Source organism: Medicago truncatula, chromosome 2 (assembly GCF_003473485.1).
Source record: "Medicago truncatula cultivar Jemalong A17 chromosome 2, MtrunA17r5.0-ANR, whole genome shotgun sequence".
NCBI lineage: Eukaryota > Viridiplantae > Streptophyta > Magnoliopsida > Fabales > Fabaceae > Medicago > Medicago truncatula.
The window spans coordinates 15396541-15413756 of record NC_053043.1 but is presented as its reverse complement, the minus strand read 5'-3'; the positions used below and the strand labels follow the sequence as shown (position 1 = coordinate 15413756).

Sequence of the window (17216 nt, the reverse complement as noted above, 5' to 3'; positions counted from 1 at the left end):
AGCATTATAATTTTACACCAAATCACATTGGATTGTCCTAAGCGCACAAATATATGGGATAAACGTGTTTTCAAACGAGTTTATCTCAGTTGCTAAGAACAGTGCATAATATATACAAAGTTTAGGATTCGAACTCCAGCCACCATAAAAAAAAAAAAAAAATTAGCGCGAAGAATGCTAATGAAACTATGATTTTCCCACAATCAAGTTGAATGGGTGTTGGTCTCTACCTTTGGGGTGAGTTTTTCGAGCTCCATTGTGCAAAATCGGCCAACAAGATTGGTAAAGTGAATGTCATAATAGGTGAGGTTGTTAGAAAAATTTAGATTGTGTACACTGTGATTATATACATTCTATTGCATTTGAATTGTTTGATCTAGATCAGATGGTTGAGATGTGATTAACTAAGTAAAGTTATGAGATTTTGACTTGATAGATCCCTTTTTAAACTCAAAAAGGCCCATAATATAAACTAATTAACCCATATTATTATTATTATTATTATTATTATTATTGAAATATACCACCAATTGATTGTTGAACATTTTCTTGATTACAAGTTGATGAATTTGGAGTTAAAAGCATTCTTAATTACACAATATAAGGAGGGGTTAAACACGTTTTTTTATCACTATAAATATTTCAATTTTTTATTTTAGTCCCCTAACTTTTTTCCGACTTTAAGTCCCCAAAAAGATTCCATCCACATTGTTGGTCAATGCTTTAAAGTCATATTATATGTATCCTTCAAATTTTTAAATGATTTTTTGCAAGAATGTTTACAATATTATAAAAATATCTCTTAAACCCTAATAATTTTTCTTCTAAAAAAAATGAATTTAATATAAAATTTAAAAGTCAAAGACACAAAAGCTTCATATTAATTAATCCCTTATTAAAAAAAATCAAACTTTTGCAAGAGAGAATTAAACTTTTAATTTTTTAATTGACTTAAAAGATGCGACTTAAAGTAGCGATGGTAAAGTGAATGTCATAGAAGGTGAGATTGTTTGAAGAATTTAGATTGTGTGCATTGTGATTATATACAATCAGTTACATTTGAATTGTTTGATCCAGATCGGATGGTTGAGATGTGGATTGAATGGATAAAGTTATAGGATTGTGACTTAATAGATTTCTGAATAAGTGTATGTGTGAATTTTCTTAAGTGTATGTGTTTCTTATGTGTGAATTTTGTTGTCTGAATACGACATTGTTTTGTTTTGTTTTAGCAACATTGAATTTATATTGTTTTTAATTTTTTTTTGAAACAATATTGTTTTTAATATATACTATCCAAGGTAATCAGAACTGGACCGGACATTAAATCAGTGAAGGCAAGGGTTTAAGGATTTGAGGTTCAAACAGGGTTCAACCATATTTAATTAAATAATACTTTTTTTATTTTATTATAATATTCTAATAAAAAATATATAGACTAGTATATCTAAAAATATATATACATATTAGTAAAAATAATTAACCAAAAAAGTATATAGAAAAATAAAAAAGTTTTTATAGGAAAGAAAAATGACAAAGTTCACCCAACATCAAGGTATATAACACTGACAAATGGAGAAATTACAAGGTCGGATTTTTTGACCCGAATTCAAACCCAGATCTCAGAGTTGTGTGTGAATTTATTTTCAGTGGATCACCATTTCATTTAAGAAAAAAAAAATCTTAATGGGCTCCTTTTATAAGCCCAGTTTATTATTTAAACCCAAAATTATACTTCTAAAAAAAACCCTAAATTTTAAGACTATTACTTTTTCTATCTTGTGCTATCACCGTGCACCCTATTTTTTTCTTCCAAAAGACCCTTGATTCAGATTATATAATCTGAACCAATTTTGAATTATATAATTTGAAACTTTCCGACCCTGTTGGAGTCTGAAGCACCTTGAAGGATCTCGAAGCTGAAGTGCATAGGATAGGTTCGAATTATATAATCCAAAACAATTTTAGTTAGTTTTGGATTATAAAATCCGAAATGTGTCAAACACCCCATAAAATGTCAAACTTTGGAGGGAAAAAGAGACATTTTGGATAATATAATCCGAAATGTGTGAAAACATTTCAGATTATATAATCTGAATTGTATCAGCACAGAGACAGATATGGTCTATTTTGGCTGAAACATGCATTTGACACTTAAAATTGCTTCTAAACAACATAAACATGCATTCGTGATATAAGCGATATAAAAGAGAAGAAACAACACAACACAATTTTCACAACATTAAATTTAAAACGGAAATTATCCAATTGTTACAAAACAACATAAAAAGTTCAAACATAAAAATCAACAACATATTCAAATGTTACATCAACCACATAAAATCAACAGCAACATAAAATCAACCCATGCCACCCCTGTCACCCTAAACATCACGCCTACGACGATAAACTCGCCCTCCATGAACCTCTCCCAAGATTCCTTCCGAATGAACCCATGCAGGAGGCCCTTACGGCACCACACCACTGGACATGACAACATAGACATGATCTCTTATACGACCCAACCTTCCACCCAGATCCAAGTACCTTTACTCTCCATCCTGCTCATCAACAATCTCATCAAGGGCCTCTTGCTCTAGTGGCCTCTGGACCTGTACATCCTCGTCTGGAAGAATCATGCGTCGATGTGAGATGGGATAAAACCATCTGATATATCTCAGCTTCGCCTCCACACTCTGAATAGCAGAGAGCCCCAACTGTTGATCTGCCAACACATGATCAAGACAGTGCGCATAGCGGTAGCTTATCTCACCTAAGGTCATCTAGAGTAAAGGTTGACCTCCACGAATGGACATGCATGACGGTGCTCAACATACGGGGCCATGATAACACTCACCAAATCCAACTGATCTAGATGCTCTATGTATCGTCTGGTGTAGACGTACCCCTGAACGATATATACATCATGGCACATGGATGCTGAAGTTCCTGATATCTACCCCATAGATCCTTGTTACCAATTCCCTTGAAATGCTTAAACACCCAAGACTGCAACAAAGACAACCACATATAAATATACAAACAATCAAAACATACAGATGAATAAACATACATACTTATTTATTTGTACCTAGAACGAAGAAGTTTATCCTGACATATGTCTGGTCTTATAATGGGAGGCATTGTTAATCTCCATGTACATATGTGAAACTGAAGCAGCTCCCGATTCATAACCAGCGACAAGCTCCAAGTCTCTGAAGTACTTCAAATAAGCAACATCCACATAGTAGGCGCTCTTGTTAGTGAAGAGCGTGATACCCACCAAGTAGAGCAAATATATATGGAGGGCCTGCTCCCGCAACTGTTGCATCGCAACCTTATCATCTTCATTGAAGACCTTCTGCTGCTCCAAAAGACGCTCCTTGAAAATTCTCTTCAAGTAGTTAAATCGTGCATGTTCACCTTTTGTATCGGCCACCTCATTCCATGCGTCCCCTGTATCAACCCCCAAATGATCCACCATCATCTGAATAGTCTCGACCTTTGTCATACTCTCATGTGACAAAAACAAACCATTAATGGGGAGATGCAGCAAACATGACACATCATCGAGTATCACAATCATCTCCCAAAATGGAAGATGGAAGCTCGATGTCTCCGTGTGCCACCTCTCCGCAAATGCAGAACACAACATGTGGTCAATCTGGTTGTAGCCGGTATCCTATAGCAACTGAAGACCGGTGGCTCTCAGACCATCACGCCACCACCGTGCTACCATCATAGTGATGTTTCGGTCATCATGTATCGCTTCTATCTTTTTTCTGTTGTTTACACATTTTACATTTCTATGCCACTACAAAAATTAAAAACAAAAAATTAACATCATTTTCACAATAATCAGAATAATACATGACAAAAATTAACAACGGTTCTCAATCATTAAAGTTGCACAATAATAGGTGTAGTGTTTTACCACTCCATTATCCACCATCCTGGTCATGTGACCATGGTACTTCGTCAGCACAGTCAAGTTGTGTGGGCCACCAGGATAGTCTTCAAGCTCCTCTGGGTCTGGCTTCGGCACACGCTGCTGCTACTGCTCATCATCACCCACCTATTGATGGAAGCCTTAGAGGCCAATAGTTTATGTTAAACTTATATTATGTATCATGACTTTTATTGTTAAATAATATATGACATTCGTTATTATAATTCTTGTATGATTAATAAAGTCCCTAAAATAGATGGTTCGTGTAATGGAATATTAAGTGTGATTTAATCATGAGATTACATTACCATAAAGAACACTATTCTTTAATGTATATGTAGTCAAGATTTAATATAAATTGGGATAATAATAAAGCGTGGAGACTATTATGTATGTAGATTGATGACCGAATCTCATGGGTCATTGATATGAGATATTAAGTTTTATACATAGGTATAAATATTAGGAGTAATATTTATACTGGATTAACCCACCGTGAAAATACTACATAGTATGTTATGAAAGTGTCATAAGATAGTCTCACAATGATAGTGGTGTATGCCACTCTTAGACCTGAAACCACTATGATCCCTAGATGTGAACTCAAATGCTTTATTGCAATTCAAAAATTGTTTGTAACAGGATGACCATAACGTTGGTTAATGGGTACTTGACAAATCATGCTGAGGTACATGAGTGTCCTAGATGAGATTTGTCCCTCCTTCATAACAGGAGATATATCTTTAGGCCTCATGATGAAATATGACTGTAAAATTGCATGGCCCTGTCGAACTAAGTCCATATGAGATATTGGACTTATTCGTTATTCAGTATATTTAGAGATAAAGAAATATAAATATTGATCTATACAAGGGTGACAAAATCTATGCCTTGTGAGAAATATAGATATGAGGATAAATGAGTAATTGTGCACATGAATATTATCATGGAAAATGTTTCGTCAGATCACTTGACATTCTTGTCACTTGGGTAGCGGTGGTGTGTTGCTAGATACCGCTCACTATTTATAATATTAAATATATGATTTAATATTATTGCCAATGTGGAGAACTATAAGTAAGACTTATAAGATGGGTGTGTTTAGCAGATAACGCTAATTAGTTAGCAGAGGGCTAAATGCGTTAATGGGGTTACGGTAGCCCAATATTAATTTCTGACTTGCAGAACACACTAGGAATTCTATAAATAGAACCCTTATGCTGAAGTAAAAGGTTGTACATATTCAGAAACCCTAATTCTCTCAAACCTCTGATCGTTTGGCTAGCATCGGGAACCAAAGGAGCACCGTTCGTGTGGACGAGTAGAGGCTCTAATTTTTTCTTTGCTGCGATCAAGATCCTTTTTCTGCACTTCGAGAGTTAACATACTAATCACTGATCATGTCAAATTCGTAATGATCCAAGGAAGGGAAATCAAGATCCTTTTCCTTTCATCACCTCATCCTGAACCTCAACATCATCCTTCATCTGATGCTCGTTCTCGATCTTCATCTGAGGTTGAGGCTTGTATTGTGGCTCAGGATGGTTCCCATGAGCTGTACCCTCGCCATCAGCACCAGCACGGCGTGCCCTTTCCCTACCACCTCTACGCATGGGCACTTTATCCTCCATCTGCAACCTCGCCAAACGCTCTCTCCTAACAGAAGCATACATTGCTTCTCCATCACCCTTGGTGCGCTCAACATGTTTCATATTGTAACATGCAAAAAAGGGTAACACACAATTAACATAAAATACACAAAACAAAAAGGAAAAAAAACCTACGGGTACATTTCAAATTTTAAAATCTGAGCAGCAACAATCCAGTTTGGATTTTAAAATTTGAACTGGTTCAGTTCACAGAGAAAAAAAACGAAGAAATTGCCTTGCATGCATAGGAAATCAGGCTAAACTTCACTTTGTTGTGTGATGAACCTTCAAATGCGATGATTTTGAGCAAAGAAAACTCTAAGATTGGACCAATTTGTGGGTTTTTGATTTTGGGATAATGGGGAGAGAGAAAGTAAAAAGTGAAACAATATACCATGCCCCTTGGGCACATCGGATGCACCTTGGGCATATCCCAAGGTGCACTCTCATGCGCCTTGGGCATCTTAAATGACAGGGGCGCATGCATACTTTTATGTTTTTTTTTTATGGGTAAAGTCCGCGTTTTTAGCCCAAACTCAGTTAGAAACTCTCACTATAAATATTAGCCTTCCTCATTCAAAATTTCTCGTTCAGAACTTTGACATTTTAAGAGGAAGGAAACTTTGGAGATTCAGAAGAGTTTCTATCTTCTCCTTGATTTTCTAGGGTATGTTTTTATCTGTTGTAATTTGTTTTTAGTTACCATGTGTAACTAACTCTTTTTCAGTTAGAGTTCTAAGATGAACCTCTGTTTATTTTTGTTGGATATTTATTTAATATAATGGCGTTCTTATCTTTTGTTCGCTATTATGGTTTATTAGGAAATTCCTTAGTTTATTTCTGTAGTAGGTGCAACCCTAGATTAGATACTTAGGTTATGGCATGACCTAATATTGATACTACTATCCTGATGCTTATATCTTGATATTTATATCTTGCTACTAATATCTATATGTTTAGGAAGCAATTAGTTACTAACTAGCAAAAGATACCGAAACTGAGTTGACCCTAGTAGTAAGTATTTAGGAGGTGACATGACTAATACTAAGTAAAATCTGCTGAACCTAGGATGTAAATAGTTATTAATTAAGGAAACAAATACCTACTTGAAGGAAATAAGCCGTAGCCTAATAGAACAATTCTCTTAAACCCTTGGTAAGATAGCCGAGATAAGGCTGTCCATTTGTAAAACTATTAAGTGCGACAGAGAGTGTGATATAAGTGTCCTAAGATTCATAGATGGGTAGACCTACATGAACCTTGGCCTTCATTGCCTTGGAAAATCTTGGAAAGCCAATATCAAGTCTATGCTTTCAATTACCTTAGAGACGGTAAGACCCCACGTGTAAGGATCACCGTGTGATCAATAGATGCAACCAGACTTAGGAGGGATAGACCTAGTTAACCGAGATTTATAAACCCCACATATGTAAGGATCACCGTGTGATCAGCATGTGCAGTTTCCAACCTATTAGGTTAGTCACGTCTCAACGGCCTCCTCACTTGTATAGTCTACCTAAGCTAAATAAACGTGGCATGACTGTTATTTAACATTCAGCAATATAAATAGAGGGGATTTGAAGAATCCTAACTGCTGCTTACTTTTCTGCAACAAAAAACAGATAAACTTGCTCTGTTGCAAACAAATAAAAATTGCAACTCTCTAACCCTTATCTTTTATTATATCCTTAACTTACAAAGTAAGTAACGCTAATTGTTTGGACGAAACGACAATCCATGTGGATATGATACTCTACTTTTCACTTTATTACTTGGTAAATGATTTGGTACACTTGCCTAATCCGCACATCACATCCCCGTTGTCAAAAGAAAAATTTTAAATTGCATATTGAAAAATAATTAAGTCTGAAAATAGAAACATTTATATCACAAAATAAGATTTATATATAACAATCTAGACCAAATATTTACATTAAATTCCTAACTTATTACATCTAATCTGAACACAAAGAAAGATTTAATTATACATGATTGTATAACTTACGATAGAAAGAAGATGGTGACAAGATGTTGCGACAACTGCTTGATACAGCGAGTAGAATTTATGATGGAAAAGTTTATGGGTGAACTCGTAAGAATTTTGAAGTAGTGTGATTACTAGGACAAAATAGTTTGATGAACTTTTTTAAGGATTTCGATTTTGTTGTTCTTTTTATTGAAAAAAAGATAAGGCGTGGTAACAAACATGTTGAGAAATTAGAGAAATTTGGATGTTGACAACTTGAACGGCTGAACAACGATGGAGGTTAGAAGTGTTTCAAGATATATTTTAGATGTAGAATTTAAAGAGAAACATCAAAGTCGAAGAAGAGTGAGGTTTTGTACGAGTTGTCGAAAATATTAAAGGAATAGAGAGATAAGTAAAATATAATATGATCATGATAGAGAAACTTGTCACAATAATTGTACAAATTTCATTTTTTGAAAAATAAATATTAAAGGAAAAGTTAACAAGTGAGATCTAACGATGATGATGAAGAGGTTGATGATGAATGTATGAAGATTTAAGTTGTGAAGGTGAATATATTATATTTTTATGATTTATTTTAGTTTTAAAAAATAATGACATTTCATTCTATCTAATTTATCTTTTAAAAAAATTTAACCAAAATTGCCATGTGTACCCAACAATATTTAAAAAGAATATTAATTACACAACCAGCGTGCCACGTCAATTAGGGTCTAAAATAAAAGAATCTTTAAATGACAAGGGAAATCTCAAACTTTTTTCCTTCTACAGGGGGTAAATCAAAATTCGTCCAAATGAAAGAGGGGTAAACATTATTTAACCCATTATTCAATTAACTATTCAACCCTAAATAGGTCTTAAGTATTTTACAATCATTTTAGGGTCAAACAATATACTAGTATTAATTATTTAATGTTGGTCAATATTTCATTGAAAAAAGTTATATTGTACCCAAAAAAATGTTGGTCAACATGATAGGATTCTAGACTTTGTTTATATGACCAAGAATTTGATTTAAAATTATTTTTTTGACCAATGGATTTGATTTAGATTTAGAATATAAAATATATGGAAATTATGACTAAATAATTTATTTTACATTTTCTCCGTTTCCTACCTCTATAAATAGTTAGCCCGTTCTAACATTACCTCATACCAAATCCAATAATTTGTAATCATCATCCAATAATAAGATGAAGATTATTCATATACTTTTCCATTTCACCGTTTTCTCATTCACTGTTTCGTATGCTTCTATCAATGATTTTTGTGTTGCGGATTTAAAGGCTCCAAACACTCCTTCAGGCTATGCCTGCAAACCACTTGCAAGCGTCACATCAGATGATTTTAGCTTTCATGGCCTCGTAGCTGCAAACACCAACAACTCTTTCAAAATTGGAGTCGCCACTGCAACTGTCACCAATTTTCCAGCCCTTAATGGACTTGGAATCTCTGCGTTGCGGATAGACCTAGACCAAGACGGGTTAGCTCCAATGCATACTCATCCTGATGCAACTGAATTATTGTCAGTAGTTAAAGGTGAAATTACTGCTGGATTTTTGACACCTACTTCATTTTATTCCAAAGTTTTGAAATCGGGTGATGTTTTTGTTTTTCCACAAGGAATGTTGCATTTTGCGGTTAATTCAGGTAAGGGAAAAGCTACTGCTTTTGGTGCTTTTAGTAGTGAAAATCCCACTACTCATATACTTGATGTTCTTTTGTTTGGCAATAAGTTGCCTTCTGGTTTAGTTTCACAAACTACTTTGCTAGATCTCGCTCAAGTGAAGAAGTTGAAGGCTAAATTTGGTGGAAGTTGGTAGGTATATAAGGATTTTTTATGTTCTAGCTATACCAAATATTAAGATACAATGATTTACTAAGTTACTTATAATAATTAAAAATATAATACATCTCTCTCTGTCTCAAAGAATACATATCTCTCTCTCCCTCCCCCCTTATCCTAATGTTGAGAAGAATGACTAACGAGGAAAACTTCTACAATAAAATTGAATTGGAGGAAAACTTCTACTAACAAATAAATACAAAAATGAAATCTGCTAGAATTAGTCGTCATTTATTTGTGAAAAATACATATGAAGCACTTTCTCAGAAAATGTTAATCTAACGTATCAATCAAACATGGTCTTTCACATTTAAAATATTAAAAAAAAATAAAATAAGTCTAGTTTAGTTTACAATAAACGAGTGCGGTAAATTCCACAACTAATGATAACATTCACAAAGATTAGACACAAGCGATCACCAAATAAAAAAGTTCTCTAATTTTATTTTATTCCATTCAAACTCATATCACATTCGATTTTACATTATTCTTAAAAAATAACAACAAAAAATAATTGAATTTTAGCCATTTTCCTCCCCTTAAGATCCTCAAACATGATTTCAAATACGTTTGATAAAAATAACATGTTTGTTTAACTCTTAAACTCTAAAAACAATCATGTTAAGCATCACAAATAATATACTAATATGCAAAAGCATACGTGAATTCATGATTATTTAGTATTACGGGTTGGCCTTCTAGATCAACCCACACTCTCATTGAGAAAACCCTTTAGTTATTCTTCCTATCTCATTGCGACAATGGGATGTCACCAAAGAAATGATACATGTGTGTGTCTTGGGGGACCATGACCACTTTATTTTTAGAACCCACTAGTTACAAACCCGTGCTTCGCACGGGTTCAATAACGTATTCGAAAAAAATTCTTCGAAAGATGAGATGTTAAAACGACGGAACATTGTGATTCATCATAAAATATGTATGGGCTAATTAAGAGAGCATATAATCAGTTTATGAGATTAGGAATTGACATAATATTTAGGATGAAAACAATTGGAACCAATAAAGGAACCAATGATGTGTGAATTTACATATTATCCAAAATTGTAAAAAAGAGTGTTGTTGTTATAGAGTTACCAAAAAATGATTGATACTCATATTTACATCAAATGAAATCAAGCAAAGAAGTAGCATCGGTAAGTGAAGATAATCTAGTCTAGGATTAGAGTTAAGGTGATCTGTTGAAAGTACGGATCATGAACACCAAATCTTTATTTTGGAACGACTTGAACGTGCATATTTTTAGGTGGCTTCTCTAGATCAAAAATTAACTTATCACCTACCTCTAACATATGTTCTCGGAAAAATTTGAATCATTGACCGCCTAAGTATTTTTTGTAACCTGCTCTCTTTGTCGTTATCAAGCGACACTCATACCTTTTTTGAGCTTGTTTGTTGATGAGTGTGATTGTTTTCCGTGTTCCTTTTAGAAATGTCATTGATATCTCATTTGAGAAGTGCTAGATACAAAACAAATTGCAGTGTTAATTAGAAGTTATATATGTGTACATTTCTAAAACATTTACCAAAACACTATAACGATTTGATGCAGGAAAAGAGCATGTTTTATTTTGTTCAAGAGATTAGGAAAACAACATTATAATTAACATGATACTAATTTGAACCAACGAAGGAACCAACAATGTGCAGATTAACGTTACATAATAGTTAGGTTTATAAAAGAGATTGCAAGTTTCATAGACTAACAAAAAATGGATTTTTGCCAATATTTACATCAGAAAAAATGAAAAGAACAAATGACATCCCAAAGTCAAGATAGTTTACGACTACAGTCCAAAGCGATACGTCAAAATAGTAGAAGTTCAAATAGTTCAACAACAAAGATCTACTTTGGAACAACTCGAATTTGCAAGTTCTTCTATGACTTTTCGAGGTCAAAGATGAGCTTACTACCTTCTTCCATCACTCGTTCTCTGCAGAAATTGAACCACTGCCCACCCAAGTAATTTTTATAGCTTGCTCTATTGGCGGTAATGAGGTGACAGTTATACTGTCTCTGTGTCTGATCATCAATGAGAGTGATTGTTTTGCGCTTTTCTTTCAGAATTGTTCTTGACACCTCGTTTGGGAAATGCTAAATAGGGAAATAATTGCAATATTAGTCTAATGCATATTTACATGGATAAGATGTATGCGAATATAGTTACATATAATTTATTAAATAAAGGTATCATAACTAATTTTAAGTTAAAGAAAATGTAGCATGACTTCTAATTTATCTTCCTATAAAGTCTAGATAAATGCATGCATGGACATTATATGTACCCCGTTGACCAATTAGCATTGTTGAAACAAATGGAAATTAAGCATCACTTCCGCATGTGCATATATAGCTAGCACCATTTGACATTGATGTCTTCAAACATTTGGTGCAACTCTCATAATACAATCCAAACTGGTTAGGATTGAATTTAGTTGTTTTTCAAATAGTGATGCAGTGAGTTTCCTAACACAAATTATGCACATGAAATAAAGAATAATGCAATATGTATTTTTAATTTGTGCGTAAAAACACTCAAAGCATGTTTGTGCATAAAAAAAAGCAGACATTGACTAAGTTTATAAATTCAGCAATTGGCCTAACCTGTGACAGTTTGGAAAAATCCTTTTACGAAGTACGTTGAGAAGAAGTCGAACTCTGACTTAAGTTCTAACTGAAGCTTTGACTTTGAGCTTGAGAAGTGTTAAGGTCACAACAACAATTCAAAAAACATGGTCAAAAAACAATCAAATCAGATTGTGAAATAATAAGTTACTCTAACACTGTATTGTGAAATCATAATGCAAACTTACTAAGTCTTAAACTTCTCAATAATCGGATGATGTAGGTTGATGAGCAGCCTCGAACCTGACCAATTGTTACATATATTTGGGTTGTCATTGACTACAAAATGGAAGCAAAGAACTTAAGATAAATAGATAGTAAATGATAAAGCTACCAAGTATTTTTCCCATAGTGTTACATCAACTATATTCCCACTACATAAGGAAGGTCATCTTTCGGGTCATTATCAAACTTATACAAAATTCTATCATCTGATGCTGGCAAAATAGAAAATAATACATTTTCTATTTAGCAATGTTTAGTGTTTTTGAATAAGAAAAAGATATGCATAGTTTGTTACGATATAAAGGTGCAATATATATATATATATATATATATATATATATATATATATATATATATATATATAAGATAAGCATAATTTTTTTAGGCATCTATACCTTTTTTGAAGAAAAGACATCTACAATTTTACTTTTAATTAAAATCAAAATTTTATAAAATTAAACGCATTAGCGTAACAAAAAAACAGACACACATAAAGTATTACTCTAAACGCTAATATGTGTGTGTATATTTGCGAGGTTGAAGAAAGAAAATAAAAATATTTTGTATCATTAAATGATAGCGTGAATAAAAATATTTGTGAGGTTGTTATGATTAAACGATATTTAAATTAAATCTATAAGTGATAAAAAGATAATAAAATTTCTTTGAAAAAAAGGTAATAAAATTAAATGGAACTTCCTTAAAAAAATTAAATGGAACGGCTAAAAAAAATTAAATGGAATAAAAAAATATATTCAAATATAATATTAGAAAATAAAAGAAAAACTTCCCAACGTGAATTGAAGAGAGATACTTGTGAAATAAATTGTCGAGAAGTAGTTTTTTGAAGTAGCATTCAACAAGTTTTGGCCAAAACTCATTCCATTCAATTTTATGCATTAAAAAAAAGTACATTTTTTAGTAAGTACTTAATTGATATTGTACTTTGCCTAACTTCTCCTTAAAAATGTAGAGAAGTTGAAAAAAGACCAGGTCAAACGGTATCTTATTCTCCCACAACAGCAGTGTGGAAGCAACTGAATTTGGGAGAAAAAAATTAGAAAATAGTTAAAAGTTTATAAAAATATGAAAATTGGAAAATAGTAAAAAATTGGTGAGGTAGCACTCAACCAAGCAACACTAAAAAAAATTATATGCATTAGCGTAACAAAAAACAGACAGACGGACATACAATATTACTTTAAACGTTAATGTGTGTGTGTGTATATTCGCGAGATTTAAGTTAAGAAAGGAAATAAAAATATTTTGTATCATTAAATGACAACGTGTGATCAGCAGGTGCATTTTCCAACCTATTAGGTTAGTCATGTCCCAACGGCCTCATCACTTGTATAGTCTACCTAAGATAAATAAACGCGGCATGATTGTTATTTAATATCCAACAATATTAATAGAGGGGATTCGAAGAATCCTAACCGCTACTTACTTTTCTGCAACAAAAAACATATAAACTTGCTCTGTTGCAAACAAATAAAAATTGCAACTCTCTAACCCTTATCTTTTATTATATCCTTAACTTACAAAGTAAGTAACGCTAATTGTGTGGACGAAACGACAATCCATGTGAATATGATACTCTACTTTTCACTTTATTACTTGGTAAATGATTTGGTACACTTGCCTAATCCGCACATCACATCCTCGTTGTCAAAAGATAAATTTTAAATTGCATATTGAAAAATAATTAAGTCTGAAATTAGAAACATCTATATAACAAAATAAAATTTATATATAACAATCTAGACCAAGTATTTACGATAAATTCCTAACTTATTACATCTAATCCGAACACAAAGAAAGATTTAATTACACATGATTGTATAACTTACGATAGAAAGAAGATGGTGACAAGATGTTGCGACAACTGCTTGATACAGCGAGTAGAATTTATGATGGAAAAGTTTATGGTAACTCGTAAGAATTTTGAAGCAGGGTGATTACGAAATAGGAGGAAGGTAGGACAAAATAGTTTGATGAACTTTTTTAAGGATTTCGATTTTGTTGTGCTTGTTATTGAAAAAAGTTAAGGCGTGGTAACAAACATGTTGAGAAATTAGAGAAATTAGGATGTTGACAACTTGAACGGCTGAACAACGATGGAAGTTAGAAGTGTTTCAAGATATATTTTAGATGTAGAATTTAAAGAGAAACATCAAAGTCGAAGAAGAGTGAGGTTTTGTATGAGTTGTCGAAATGATTTGAGAACGATAGGACGAGCTTATTCTAAAGGCAAAAAATAAATATTAAAGGAATAGAGAGATAAGTAAAATATAATATGATCATGATAGAGAAACTTGTCACAATAATTGTACAAATTTTATTTTTTGAAAAATAAATATTAAAGGAAAAGTTAACAAGTGAGATCTAACGCTGATGATGAAGAGGTTGATGATGAATGTATGAAGATTTAAGTTGTGAAGATGAAGATATTATATTTTTATGATTTATTTTTGTTTTAAAAAATAATGACATTTCATTCTATCTAATTTATTTTTAAAAAAAACTTAACCAAAATTGCCATGTGTACCCAACAATATTTAAAAAGAAAATTCATTATACAACCAGCGTGCCACGTTAATTAAGGGTCTAAAATTAAAGAATCTTTAAATGATAAGGGAAATCTCAAAAAAATAATTCTACATGGGGTAAATCAAAATTCGTCCAAATGAAAGAGGGGTAAACATTATTTAACCCATTATTCAATTAACTATTCAACCATAGGTCTTAAGTATTTTACAATTATTTTAGGGTCAAACTATATACTAGTATTAATTATTTAATGTTTGTCAATATTTCATCGAAAAAAGTTATATTGTACCCAAAAAATGTTGGTCAACATGATAGGATTGTAGACTTTGTTTATTTGACCAAGAATTTGATTTAAAATTATTTTTTTGACCAATGGATTTGATTTAGATTTAGAATATAAAATATATGAGAATTATGACTGAATAATTTATTTTACATTTTCTAACTTTCCTACCTCTATAAATAGTTAGTCAGTTCTAACATTACCTCATACCAAATCTAATAATTTGTAATCATCATCCAATAATAAGATGAAGATTATTCATATACTTTTCCTTTTCACTGTTTTCTCATTCACTGTTTCGTATGCTTCTATCAATGATTTTTGTGTTGCGGATTTAAAGACTCCAAACACTCCTTCAGGCTATGCCTGCAAACCACTTGCAAGTGTCACATCAGATGATTTTAGCTTTCATGGCCTCGTAGCTGCAAACACCAACAACTCTTTCAAAATTGGAGTCGCCACTACAACTGTCACCAATTTTCCAGCCCTTAATGGACTTGGAATCTCTGCGTGTCGGATAGATCTAGACCAAGGCGGGTTAGCTCCAATGCATACTCATCCTGATGCAACTGAATTATTGTCAGTAGTTAAAGGTGAAATTACTGCTGGATTTTTGACACCTACTTCATTTTATTCCAAAGTTTTGAAACCGGGTGATGTTTTTGTTTTTCCACAAGGAATGTTGCATTTTGCGGTTAATTCAGGTAAGGGAAAAGCTACTGCTTTTGGTGCTTTTAGTAGTGAAAATCCCACTACTCATATACTTGATGTTCTTTTGTTTGGCAATAAGTTGCCTTCTAGTTTAGTTTCACAAACTACTTTGCTAGATCTCGCTCAAGTGAAGAAGTTGAAGGCTAAATTTGGTTGAAGTCGGTAGAAATATAAGGATTTTTTATGTTCTACCTATACCAAATATTAAGATACAATGATTTAGTAAGTTACTTATAATAATTAAAAATATAATACATCTCTCTCTCTCTCTCTCAAATAATACATATCTTTCTCTCCCTCCCCCCTTATCCTAATGTTGAGAAGAATGACTAATGAGGAAAACTTCTATAATAAAATTGAATTGGAGGAAAACTTCTATTAATAAATAAATACAAAAATGAAATATGCTAGAATTAGTCGTCATTTATTTGTGAAAAATACATATGAAGCACTTTCTCAGAAAATGTTAATCTAACGTATCAATCAAACATGGTCTTTCACAAAAAACAGACAGACGGACATAAAATATTACTTTAAACATTAATGTGTGTGTGTGTATATTTGCGAGATTTAAGAAAAGAAATAGAAATATTTGGTATCATTAAATGACAGCGGGAATAAAAATATTTGTGAGGTTGTGATGATTAAACAATATTGAAATTAAAATAATTGATAGTGTGTTTGACCTAACTTCTCCTTAAAAATGTAGAGAAGTTGGAAAAAACCGGGTCAAACGATACATTAATCTCTCACAGCGGCAATGTAGAAGCAACTGAATTTGAGTGAAAAAATTAACAAATAGTTAAAAAAATAAAAATTGAAAAATAGTTAAAATTTATTAAAAATATAAAAATTATAAAAGTTATTAAAAATATATAAATTATAAAATAATTAAAAAAAATGGTGAGGGGCAAAATGGAAAATGCACCCTAACCACATCAATCAATAGGAAATTACAAAAATGCCCCTCTTAAGAACAAAATGGTAAAATCATAAGTATTTATCTTTATAATATAGTAAGTAGAGTAATTATTCGTATTTCTATTTTAACCAATTAAAAAAATAGAATTGTCTTTTGGCCTCTGTTAAAGGCCCACACCTAATATGTGTGATTTGTAGTATATAAAAGTATGTATAATTATTGATCTACGAAGACTTGACAATTAAATAATTCAACTATTTTGAGAGTTGAAAGTTATAGTTTTATAAACAGATGGTTGTTTAAGTGAAAGATTTATAGAAGGGGTGAGACAATTGATGGTAAAGTTGTGCTGAAATTATGCTTCATTAGGTTGTCCTCTATTGTCTTTTCTTTATGGATTATTCCCTCCGTCTCAAATTATAAGGAAAAAAAAAACTCTTTTTT

At 32.2% G+C, this 17216-nt stretch overlaps 2 protein-coding genes across 2 annotated transcripts; both read left to right on the top strand.

Annotated features, from left to right (window-relative positions):
* The first annotated feature begins 8765 nt into the window (after positions 1–8765).
* On the top strand, positions 8766–9515 carry LOC11438069 (auxin-binding protein ABP19a). The gene has a single exon (XM_003594862.3). It carries the CDS (start codon positions 8782–8784, stop codon positions 9409–9411), a length of 630 nt encoding a protein of 209 aa, XP_003594910.2. The 5' UTR covers positions 8766–8781; the 3' UTR covers positions 9412–9515.
* Positions 9516–15386: 5871 nt separating this feature from the next.
* LOC120578047 (auxin-binding protein ABP19a) lies at positions 15387–16007 on the top strand. Its single transcript, XM_039830122.1, has one exon. It carries the CDS (start codon positions 15387–15389, stop codon positions 16005–16007), a length of 621 nt encoding a protein of 206 aa, XP_039686056.1.
* The last annotated feature ends 1209 nt before the right edge of the window (positions 16008–17216 follow it).

Coding starts and splice junctions, on each gene's coding strand:
- LOC11438069 (XM_003594862.3), top strand. CDS start 8,782: ATGAAGATTATTCATATACTTTTCCATTTCACCGTTTTCTCATTCACT.
- LOC120578047 (XM_039830122.1), top strand. CDS start 15,387: ATGAAGATTATTCATATACTTTTCCTTTTCACTGTTTTCTCATTCACT.